At 46.3% G+C, this 12,588-nt stretch overlaps 1 protein-coding gene and 1 non-coding gene across 2 annotated transcripts in view; both read right to left on the minus strand.

Annotated features, from left to right (window-relative positions):
- The window catches only part of LOC119406885 (eyes absent homolog 2), an 89,535-nt gene that overhangs the window by 55,147 nt on the left and 21,800 nt on the right, over positions 1-12,588 (minus strand). Inside the window, exons 5-7 of the mRNA XM_037673656.2 lie at positions 10,859-10,968; positions 10,052-10,201; positions 8,032-8,280 (exon numbers count right to left, since the gene is read on the minus strand). Of these exons, the coding sequence (XP_037529584.1) occupies positions 8,032-8,280; positions 10,052-10,201; positions 10,859-10,968 (509 nt within the window). The remainder of the gene's footprint in view (positions 1-8,031; positions 8,281-10,051; positions 10,202-10,858; positions 10,969-12,588) is intronic.
- Positions 3,475-3,556, minus strand: Trnal-aag (transfer RNA leucine (anticodon AAG)). The gene has a single exon. It is a non-coding gene; the product is annotated as a tRNA-Leu (tRNA).

The raw sequence follows: 12,588 nt of genomic DNA on the forward strand, positions 1-12,588 counted from the left end.
CCTATCCCCTGTACTTGTGTTCTTGCAGGAATTGTATTCTGACAAAAGCTTCATTGTGTTCGTTCATTGAGAGCATGCTAATTGTACCACGCAGTTAGGCAAAAGCATGCTCAGTTTCTGCCGCAAATCGTAGGAGGACTAGTTTGTTGAGACCATAGTGACTCTGTAAACAGCCTGTGTTATTTTGCAGCAGTGCATGCAACACTGAATGCCATTCCAGAGCATTGTTTTCTGCGCTTTATTCACAATGCGAACCCATGTGATGACTGTACGAGTCTGGCAGGTGTGTACAAAAGCTCTATTCATGTAGTAGCCACTCGTACATGCAAGAGCACAAGCTTGCTGTGGTTGGTAATCTATGTAAACGCTTATAGGCACAAAACGAACCAGTACCGAAAGGGGCAACGTGGGCACAGCACTGTGTAGCTACTTTCTGTCCTGGTTTCTCTGGTGGACTATAAAAGTTTACATGCAAGAGTAATACGTGATATTTCATAATGTATTGTGAGTCAATTGATCTTCTTCTGTTAATTCGTCATTGTGAGTCAATTCATCATCCTTGCAATAATAAAAAGCAGTCAAGTTGTCTCATTGCTTACATCATTGTCTTATTCACTGCTGCCAACAACAACAAAGGATGCCTCTAATATTGCATGGAGTCCTCGTCGTTTCTTCGTCCTTGTGTATTACACGCGCTGTTCACGTCAAAATCTAATATTGTACCAGCCAGTTTTGAAACCAGCACATCTGCATAAAAGACATCTCTTTGAATGCAGTTTGTGCACTTCTTAGTGTTGCCAGTCCAATGTAACATCAACTGCATGAAATACTACAATTCATCTTCTTTACTGTGGCCATTACGCACTTCTTATCCGTATGTTGTAAGCAACGTGGAAGTACCTTCCACAGTTAACACCTTCGGAGGTGCATCACTTCTGTGGATTGAGATTCGCCTAGACTTTATCTTTCAGATTCAAATGATCGCGCGTAACGTGAGGTCCTGAAACTTAAGTCTTATTGCTTCTGCTTATGTATATTTACATGATTGTAACTTTTACTTACAGTAGTCCTTACGCATCCTCAGCAAAACATAGCACCATCTTAATGATCACGACAGTTCAGGAAGATACTTCGCGCATCGGAGACGTTATAAATAACTCAGCTGGCTGCTGGGCTAGTCGGCACATTACTTAAGATAAACTAGACGCGGAACAGCCACCGCAACAAAAAAGACAGAAGGAACAGAAGGGGCATTATTAATACTTGCAATGCTGTGCAGCTCCTTATAGCGCTTCTAGATGCCGCGGGCCCTGGGAACGAAGGGCCACCGCAGCCCAAGACGGGGTCGACGCGCATACTTGTAACGATGCGGGCGTCGTCCACCGAACGTGCGTTGCCAAATCGAACTGCCATCCGCCTGTTCTCCTGCAATAAAGCATGTGCATAGCTGAAACTTCAACACCACCCGAGTGAAACGCAAGCTTACCTGACTGCACCGTCATTCCGCGCCTCGAGCTCGAGCTGCCGCCACTCCGGCGGCGGCCTGCTGCTGGGGCCCAGGCGGTAAAGGCGCTCTGTCATCGTCTGTCACGGCTCCCATCGTACCTCCGGTAGTAAGTTGCAAACCACCCTCCCCATACAGGGACGATCGGTAAAAAAATGCAACATCGCGGCCCACTGTTCGCGATCTGCCGACATACCCACAGAACACCTACACAAAACAACCAGCGAAATAACGATGTCGGCAATGTCGACGCTGGCTTGGCTGGTTCGCTTATTGGCTAAAAAAGTTACTATGCTTTGTCGCTCATCTCCAAATATGGCGCTAAATTGCAGACGTTATCGTCTGCTTCACAACTTTAAAACTAAACGCTTCACTTTTCTTTTATTTTTTTGTTGTTACATTAACAATTTCAGATACAAAATACTATTTAATTGCACGTTTCTTTGCATCTTATGTCCCCTTCACGTCACGTTTCGCAAGCATTTCATGCGTTTGCGTCATCATTGTGTACACGTCACGCCTACGTCAAATTTGACAGAAAATGGCGGAAGTCCAGAATAGCACCCCAGCAGTCTACTTCTCGGCGGCTGCTCGCGAACCGCGCGGAAGTGCGTCACAGTTCTGTGTGTTGACGTGATCGCGCGCTGCACCCGCTACGTGGTGATAGTTGCACCCGGAGGCTTGTTGTTTTTGAAACCGAAACTGACACTGATCGGTAATGAGGAGCCTGTAATTAATTATCTGTTGCGCTCTGCAGCAAACGATGTGCCGTGTTATGACTAACAGGCCTCCAGCAACACACTGCAGCAAAAGAACGCGAGGCCAAAATTTTTGTGTCAGTACCCCTTTAAAGCTTTTGGTTGCGCCGGGTAGTGCGAACAGAAACTATCATCATCATGAATCGGCACGCGCTCTCTTCGTCCTCTTCTTCCTCTCAGTCCTCCTCTTCACCTTCTGCTTCGCTCCCAAAACACGTGCGCCGATTTCTTCGGAGTGGCCTGCAATAACCCTCATAGGTGAGAGGAAAGAACGAGCACAGAGACAAGGAAAGAAAGAAAGAGAGAGAAAAAAAAAGCAAAAATCTTGGCGAAAAAAAAAACATTCCTCATGGGGCGCCGGGATTCGAAACCTCGTACGCACGATCCGAAGGCGAGCGCCTTAACCACTCGGTTATACAGGCACGCTGACAGGACATAGCATAGCCTTGTGTAGAATCGTATAGGGGTAGAAAAGAGGTGTGAGGGTGAGGAGGAGGGGAGGAAGTAAAGCATAGGATGTAAAGAATGAGAAAGAGAGAGAGAGAGTGAGTGAGTAGGAAAGAAAAAGAGAGGAAAAAAAGAAATATAAATAAACAGAGATGAGAGAAAAACAAAGAAACAGAGGAAGAAAGAAAGATAAAAATAAAGAGAAACAAGAAGGGTCGCCCAGCTCCGAACTTCCTTGAGAAACAAGAAGGGTCGCCCAGCTCCGAACTTCCTTCAGGCTCACCCCTAGTGCGAAGCTGCCTGATTTTTTTTCTAGGCCCAACGTTTCTATCATTGTCTTTTATTTGTTACATTATTTCTGTAATTACTGCGACTTGCATGTTTTTTTTTTCGGTTATATTGGTGGAATTAACGTATTCACTCAACATGACACATTGTTGACATAAAGCAATATCGTTAGTATGGCGAAAAATTAAGTTTTGCACCAACATTTTTCGTAATCGAAGAAACATGCAGGAAGTGAAGAAGCAGCTGAACTTACTTGTCGTAAGGGTTCTCTATTCAGCAGGCCACCGCAGTACTAATTTGCTTCCACACAACTTCAGTGTTATCACAAATACGATGGAGGCAACGACACAGCAGAAAAGTTGCGATGAACGTTCCAGAGGTTGCAACGTCACAAACAACCCCAGGGGTAATATAATATCCCCGCAGGCCAAGAAAAAATAAAGGAAAAAAGAAATCCGGAAAGAAAAAAAAAATGTATGGCAGCGGTGGGATTCGAACCCACGCCCCCGAAGAGACTGGTGCCTTAAACCAGCGCCTTAGACCGCTCGGCCACGCTACCGACTGAACACGGTAGCACACGTGCTTCTACGGAACCTGCGTAGACCAGTTATTGACCTTCACAAGTGTGCTATGATAGCGAGAAGCCGTTCTCGCCCACCGCCGACTTTATCGCGAACCGTCGCTACGGTTCACGTTGGTTTGTGTGTTTTTCTTGCTTTTTTTTGCGTTTTTCTTTGTTGTTGTTCTTGTGCACTATCACTTCACAGCCGTATTTGCTCAGAAACGGTAAGTACGCAGTACTGATAACACAACTAGCTGTCAAATACTGGGGTTTGGAGCAGGTTGACGACACATACATACATACATACATACATACATACATACATACATACATACATACATACATACATACATACATACATACATACATACATACATACATACATACATACATACCCGCACGTGTGTTTTCTTTGACAATCAAGTGCTTTTTTTTTGTTCTGAGGGACCATTTTGTGTTCTAAGGGAACCATTATCTTAACCTAGAAAGTTTCAGAAAATTTCATTAAAACAAGGTGGCCAAAATACGCAAGAAAACTGAAATTCGCGACGTCCAACTGGCATTAACGTGCTGAAATTTCGGCTCGAAATTCAAACATGAAGTTTTCACCTTCATTTACTTTTTAAATAACTTATCTATGATGGTGAAACTGATGACGATAGAGTTATGAAAGAATAATTTATCTGCCTAAACTGATTTAATGTTTCACTTTAGTGTCCCCTTAAAAAAACACGCGCGATATTTCACAGTAATAACTAAATCGGAGAAAGAAACAGGCAAGACGGACTTTCTGCAAATACGTTGAATAGTGGTCCTACTCGTCGGTAGAGAGCGAACGTTTCCGTTACTGCCCAGCGCAGTGCCACGCATTCTAGGTCATTGGAGTGGACCTTTGAGTCGTGCTCGTTGAGCGATCGGCTTGCGTACTCATCGCCTTCTCATTGCGGCCTTGGGTTTGAGCAAGCACGGCTACTAGTATGGTTTGACAAGCGTTAATAATAATAATTGTTAGGGTTTTACGTCCCAAAACCCCGATATGATTATGAGGGATGCCGTAGTGGAGGGCTCTGAAAGTTTCGACCACGTGGGGTTCTTTAACGTCACCTAAATCTACGCAGACGGGCCTCTAGCATTTCACGTCCATCGAAATGCGGCGGCTGCGGTCGGGATTCGATCCCGCGACCTTAGAGTCAGCAGTCCAGCGTCATAACCAGTAGGCCACCGCGGCGGGTGGTTTGACAAGCATTGACGACGGACTTGTGTTGGGCATTCGGGAACAAATGTCGCCAAAACAGGGGGATACTTGAAAAGTACTTTCGAAATTGTCAGCGATAGCTTGGTGTTCCGGAGATTTTCGGGACGAAGTTGCGGTAGTGATTGGCAAATCGCAAGAACGAGTAGTCTAGTGTAGTAGCGGGGGGTGTGGTTAGGAGAGTTCAGCCCCCTCCCCCCGAAATATTTACATTTTGTATGTGTATAATACTCATATACATACAAACACACCAGCGAACATACATTATCGGGGGGGGGGAGGTGATGCAGCGTCATCATGGCTGCGTCAAGAGCCAGCCAACCAAGTGGCTTTATGCGTCATCGGATCGCCGTCCTGACCTTTTCGTCGTTACATCACATGAGCCCCAGTCCAGGTACGTACGCCAAGAACGTCAGAATTCTCGGTACTTGAAATTAAGATTAAGTTGCAAAAGTCGATCGAAGTTGCCGCAGTGCGTGCTTACCCAACGCCCACAGTGGTGCAATTCGGTCGCGGCAAGCGTCATTATCTGGGCCTCTTACGTAACAGATGCACGTCATGTTGAACCATTTAGGCTTCCAAACATTTTCCGGCGTTACGTGTACCGTTGTACAGGCACACGCTACTGCGACAGCGCGTTAAGAATTGGAAATTGGATGTGGCTGTGTCCGTTCTCGGCGTATCGTCGTCAGGTTTCAAGCTCTATCGAAATGGCAAAGGGGCAACGAATCCCTGAGGCATCGTTCAGGTCGTAGCAAGGCGCACCAAACTACCGAGCTATCGCGCAAAACTCGCGACCGGCAATTTTGCGCGCGGTTCCATATACGCCTCGGAGGCTCCGAGAGTGGTGACTTCTGTGCACGTGCTTCTGATTACGCAGCAGCCAATAACGAAGACGCCCAGGACTGGACGTAGCCGTAGCACTGGGCGTAGTGAGGGTAGCCTTGCGCTCCGTAGCCGCTGTAGCCGCCTACGCAAAAGGCTGTATCGCGAAAGGTACATCCTTCAGAAGTTGACGATGTGTGGCTGTGAGTCTGCTATACAGTCGCGGAAAATGAGTGCCGTACCGGGGGCTATCTGACGACTGGTTAACGTTATCATTCAAGCGTTCGTAAAAACATGAAAGGCTCACGAAAAAAACAGAAGCCCTGTTTATTCTTTGATAATTGTGAAGTAGCAGACTGTGTCGTTATTGGTTTCAATGTTGCACATTAAATACATTGCAGGCTGCACCCAGCATTACCAGTAGTCCACCCACCTGTATGATTCAGTGATGTACACCACGCGTAAATCGACAGCGGCGGATTCGAATTCCATTTTCGTAAATGATGGTTCGCATTGAGTTAATCGCAACTAAAGCTTTTTCTTTTTTTTTTTTAATACATGTCCCGATTGGCGTACCATCTGGTTCAGCGTTCAGAAGAAACGAAGACCATATTCAACTACACACCTGCAAACAGCAGGAGGCAAGCAAGTAATCTTAAGTTAAATCTTCCTTCTTGTAAATTTGTCTATAGTGAACGATTATTAGAATTTTTTTAGGGCTGTAACATGCTGCACTGTGCCCGTGGAAAGAAAAGCAACACGTAACTTTGACCTTGCATGTAAATTCTTCTTGTCAAATGAAATGTAATATCCTTCGTAGATAAAAATATTAATACAAAAAAATTGGGGGACGCCTAAGCTTCGCCTTTAAGAGTTGAACGCGATAGCGATATCCTGTTCCTAGTGCGCAGTTCGAACACTACGAGTATTTAACAGAATGCGCGCACTAAGGTGTGTGCCTTATGTAATGGGTAGCATGCCTTAAACCAGGAGCAGTTATGCGCGAGAAACTTTTTCAAAGTTGGGATGCACCCACTACGTAGTCTTAAGGGAATACGCGCAGTAATGTGTGTGCCTTTTGTAATGGGTGGCTGGCTTTAAACCACCAAGTCGTTATGATATTGACATGGTGTGACGCCCGATGGCAATGTACGCTTGTACCATGCAATATTACTGCGATATTACATCTCGTACTGTGACACCTGTATATAGGACGCGTATTTTGGGAAGCATGAAAGTTACTTTCAGTGCAGCTCCAAGTAGAGGCGTGGCTGTGTGGTAGAACACCTGCTTGCCACGCAGACGGCCTGGGTTCGATTCTCACTCGGACCCAACATTTCAATTAATTATTTTATTTGCTGCTTTTTCCATTTTTCGCTCACGGACAAGATGATGATTTTTCGCTCACAACCAACGGCCCCGACGCCGACGACGGAATTTCTGCGATACGAGCTCTTTAACGCTATCGCGTTCAAACTTGTTCATGTACAAAAGCTTGGTCCATAATCATCCATATATATGCGTTGCGAACTTCTGTATGTTTTCTCGAGGCAACGGTGCTTTGTCGACTGTGGCTTGGTGTTGCTTTCACCAAATCTTTTGCCTTCCGAATCGGCATGGCAGAGAGTGCTGCTTGCAGCCAGTGTGACAGCGAAGAAACGACAGAGCACGTCCTTTGTCGCTGCCATCGCTACAGCTCGCACAGACTGTCGCTAGCTGCTGTGTTGGCCCGCCTTGACGACAGACCCCTGTCGGAACAGTCAGTGCTGGAATGCCGACCCGAACTGTCTGCACAGCGAAAATCATTTAAGGCCTTACTGAACTTTTTGCGTGCCAGTGGCCTATTGAATAGGCTTTAGTACTCCCGCTCTGCAGCTTCCTTTTGTTTATATCTTTTTTTTTATCGCGCGCCTGCTCTTCTCTCCGCTGTCCTTTCCATCTTTCTTTCCCCCTCCCCTTAGTGTAGGGTAGCAAACCGGATGCTACAATTCTGGTTAACCTCCCTGCCTTTCTCTCGTTTTATTAGCTCTCTCTCTCTGTATGTTTTCGATGTTGCAGCAGCCACTAGCCGCGAAGGCTACTGGTCCAAATATTTTGTACGCATTTTCTGTACTTATGTCAAAAAATCCATTTTGATAATAACAATTTGATAATTGTTGGGGTTTTATGTCCCAAAAACACGATATGATTATGAGGGACGCCGTAGTGGAGGGTTCCGGAAATTTCGACCATATGGTGTTCTTTAGCGTGGACCTAAATCGAACTACACAGACCTCTGGCATTTCGCCTCCATAGGAAATGCGGCCGCCGCGGCCGGGATTCGATCCCGCGACCTTCGGGTCAGCAGTCGAGAAAACCAATTTTGAGTTTGATTCGAAAAGGACGCGCCACGTACCGTGCTGCTGCTGCTGCTGCGACGGTGGCAACTGGGCCAGCTGGTAGGTAGACGGCGCCAGCGGAGAGGCGCACGCTGCCGCCGCGGCCGCGGCTGCCTGGACGTAGCCGTAGCCCTGGGCGTAGTAAGGGTAGCCCTGCGCCCCGTAGCCGCCGTAGCCGGCAGAGTAGTCGAGCGCCGTCTGCGCGGCACTGGCACCGCCGCCAGCCTGAGCGGAGCCGCCGAAAGCGCCGCCCGCGTAGCTCGAACCTGTCGACAAAACGAGGGAAAACAAAAAACACGTAGAATGGCGGCTACGATTTTGAGACACGATAAATCAAAGGACGCATCAAACACGAATATCAAGCAAGCCGTCATCATATGGGTCGCATTACGGATGTACCATTTCACCGACCTTTACTAAAACTTTACGCACGAAATAGCTTGTTCGCATACCTGTAACTTCCATTCTGTGATGCGTCGTAAATATATTATACCTAAGGGCAACCTTTCGAACTTTATATAAAAAAAGGCAAATTAGCGAATCAGACTTGAAAAACACAAACTCGTAGCGGAGGGTCCATGTGTACGAAAAAAAAAAAAAGTACGTGCTAAAAATAAAGACGGGTTCCTTGTGGTAACGGCTATACGAGAGTTGCCAGATTCTACTGGGCTAACAAGAGAATAATCAACACAAAAGAAGCCCGAAAAAATCGGCGGGACTTTCGCGAAGAAGCCCAAAAGAAGCGGAAATTTAATCAATTTGCCCATTCTTGAAAAGAATTTTAATTATAACGAAAGAAAAATGCCACTCAAATAAGAAGGGGAGTTGAAAAAAAATCACTTTAATTATTTTGTACAGCGAAAATATGCGCAACTATGAACGAAAGTACATATTTACCTTTTAACATTGTCTCCACGGTAGTCTCCATTCGGTTGAATGCACGTTTGCCAGTGCATGATTAAAGTTACTAGTTGATTCCCCCAACGTATGTATGACTTCAGCACCTAACTACTCAAAGTCATCGACAAACGCGCTGTTAGTGAATGAAAAACGCGCTATTTGGTGAATGTGATGATCACTGAAATAGCTATTTGCTGGGAAAACGCAAACAAGCCCAAAAAACGCGACAAGCGACTTGGCGTAAACAGAAGCCCAAATCCGCTTAATTTTAAGCGGAACTGGTTAATAGAGCCGCACACATTGCACCCTTTCTGTGAAGTCAGAAAGGCCGAGAACATCTTTTCGAGACTATTCGCTTCTAAAATAAGAAAACCTGCGCATCCACACAGGGTAACCATACTTCCTGCAGCACTCACAGCATGGTGTATTGTCACGAGCTGAAGGCTGATAACTACGCCGAGTTACGAAACGCGGAAGGTGATAGGTCGCGCATGTCGACCATTTTCTGGCGAGTACAACAGGAAAGTGCACGTTGCAGAAAAAAAAAAAAAAAAAAAGTGATGCTCACACACGGACGAGACGTTTGGCTGCATAATTCTAGCAAGGCACAAAATAAGGAACACGATCACACATGCTAGATGACCGCACTTCTAGGTTTGGGTTCTGATACATCTTTGCAGCGAAATTTTTCAGCCAGAGCATTAACAACTGTTGGTGTTTTAGGCGCTGGACAAGAGGGGAAGGGGGTTAAGCCTTCCCTCGCCTCTCGAAAATTTTCAATTTTGCATGTGTATATATACACGCGCACACAAAAACACACGCACAAACACACATAAAGGGTGGTTAAACCACCACCGAACAAAAGTTCTGGATACAGCCCCTGCTTTTAGATGTCAAAACAACGATAAAATTAAGAAATACCACTTTGGGTTCTTTAACATGCACCTAAATCTAAGTACACGGGCCTCCAGCTTTTTGCCTCCATCGAAAAGTGACCACCGCGGTCGGGACCGAACCGCAGACTTTCGGGTCGGCAACCTATCTAACCACGGTACCACCACGGCAGCAGAAAGGGTGCTAGAAGGCGCGTAAGAGTACGAAGCGTCGTCGTGCGTAAGAGTGCAGGCGTCGTCGTACCGTAGGCGTAATGTCCCTGTGCCGCCTGGGCTGCGGGACTCTGGGTTCCGTTGGAGGTGGCGAATCCACCGGCGCCGTACAGGTAAGACTGCGCCAGATTGGACTTGCCCTGGCCACTGGTCGCGTTCGCTGATGAGCCCTGTCGGGAACCTGCGGGTCACACACACCACAGGACAAGCCAACCTCGTGCGTCGTCCGATCTGCGATACTCCGGCAACGCTCTCGGGTGAATACCGCTGTGTCCGACTTGTCCCTTCTCCTTTGCCGTATGGCAAGACAAAATAAGTTACACTGTCACATAAGTTCCAAGAAGTGTTGAGGCAAAACTGTCATTATGTTTGCAATGTTTGCAATTAAGCCCCTACGATAATGCCCAACTCAGGCGCAGTAGGTAATTGTAACAGACATGATTCGATTTATTGATTTCCATTTACACACACACAAAACAGTAGCAAATAAAGGTGGATGAGGGAAGAAAGCCGCACAAAGGCGGCTTGAAGGAACCTTACCTCCATCAGTGCAGTATGGCTGCATGATAAAGCACACTATACACTTTGTGTAATATACTGATACACTGACCGCAAATTATGATAGTTATGCAATAAACAAATACAAATACATGGAAATAAATAAATAAATAAATAAATAAATAAATAAATAAATAAATAAATAAATAAATAAATAAATAAATCGCACTGCAACCTAAGAGTTGACATTCAGGACCCGAATAAAGTTCATCACGCCACACCAAAGGAGAAGGCATGACAGGGCGACAGTAGAGGGGAAGGAGAGGTAACGAAGACCGACCGTATGAGGAGAGGACGTCGGAGCCGTACGCCTGGCCGGACTGGGTGCCGTACAGACTCGACGCCGGCATCGAGTAGGAACCACTGTTCAGCTGGCTGTACGCCTGCATGCTACGAACAAAAAGAGCACCGCGAAGTGCGTATTGTTAAAAAGAAGCGTCATGAACCATCATTCGGCTTTGGTCGTCATCCGACACCTTCTAGAAGACACGCGAACAAAAACAAAGGTGGACACGCGGCATCGAAGGACACGCCAAAGATGTATCATTTAAAAGAATTAATTGTTGGGCTAGTTGGTCGTGGATAACTGGCGAATACATATTAGCGCAAATATTACGTATTAGCGCGTGCCTTCCTCTTCTTTCTTGGGTTCGTCGGTTTTATTCAGCAATGTATCATTTAGCATCGCAGAAGCTGCAGACTTTTGGGATAACAAGATTATTTTCTAGATTGCAGGGTTATAGTATATAGCGTTCAAATACATCGGTCACAACTTATTGTTTCTTTTTCTTTGTTAAGCAAAAAGTACAGCAGAACAGTACAGGTGCTACGAATGCCACCAGACACCAACAGCAAACAGAAACAATTATACTTAATTAACTACTTCAAAAAAAATTTGCGCAGCTTGCACGAAGTCGCACCAGGCTGGGTCACAGCAGCAGAGCTGGTGGGCACCTAGCTGGTCCTGGCTTGGCTTGGCTTTGACCCTCTCACCTCTACTCTTTGCCACCGCTCGCTGTACTATGCTATACATGGCCATGCTTGCTCTTTTTTTTTTTCTACCTTTTTTGTGTCTGTGTCTTTCGATCTCTTCCTCTCTACGTCTATTTCTTTCTCTGTATTTCTATCTTTTCCTCTCTTTCTGCCATTTCTTTCTCCTTTTTTTTCTATCTTTCTTTCTCTCTCTGTACTCGTCTCCTCTCCTCCTTTCCATCCTCATCCTCGTTCCTTTTCCCACCCCATTGATATACTATACTATTCAAGGCTATGCTATGCTCTGCTAGCGTGTCTGGATAGCCGAGTGGTTACAACGCCCGCTTTTGGATCGCGGGGACGCGGGTTCGAATCTCGCCTCGCCAAGAAATTTTTTTTCGGCGAGAATTTCTTTCCTTCTATATCGTTCTCTCTCTCCCTCTGTACTCGTTCTCTCGCCCATCAGAGTTATTGCATCCCACGCCGGACAAATTGGCGCACGTGTCCTGGGAGCGAAGCAGAAGAGGACGAAGAGAGTGCGTGGTCGGTTCATGATGATAATTTTCTATTTACGACACACGGCAAACCACGACCCCAACGGCCCTGCTGTAAAAGAAACGCGCCTTTTTATACAAGTATATGTCTGTCCCTGTTTTCTGGGAATTTAGTCACGGATTATGGAAAACTTACAGGGTCCCATGCATTCGTCAGTCTTCGTCTAAAGCTGTATTCACACGACGGACGAAATCGCGATTCGAGCCTGCGGATTGCGTACTACGTCACCATACGTCAGCCGTTGCCGCGTTCCCGCTTCGGTCCGCGCGGAGCGATTCGTGAAACGACGGAGGCCCAAATCACAGTTGGGATCCTCGGGGAGCAATGCCGAAATCCTCGCTTGTAGCGTGAATTCTCCCCTGTCGTGTGAATGCTGGCTGCGGAGAGATCCGAATCACGTCACATGTCACGTGACTGATCCGTCCGCGATCACGTCCGCCGTGAGAATACAGCTTAAGGTGACTCGAAGAAAGTCATCCCATG

Source organism: Rhipicephalus sanguineus, chromosome 10, assembly GCF_013339695.2.
Source record: "Rhipicephalus sanguineus isolate Rsan-2018 chromosome 10, BIME_Rsan_1.4, whole genome shotgun sequence".
NCBI lineage: Eukaryota > Metazoa > Arthropoda > Arachnida > Ixodida > Ixodidae > Rhipicephalus > Rhipicephalus sanguineus.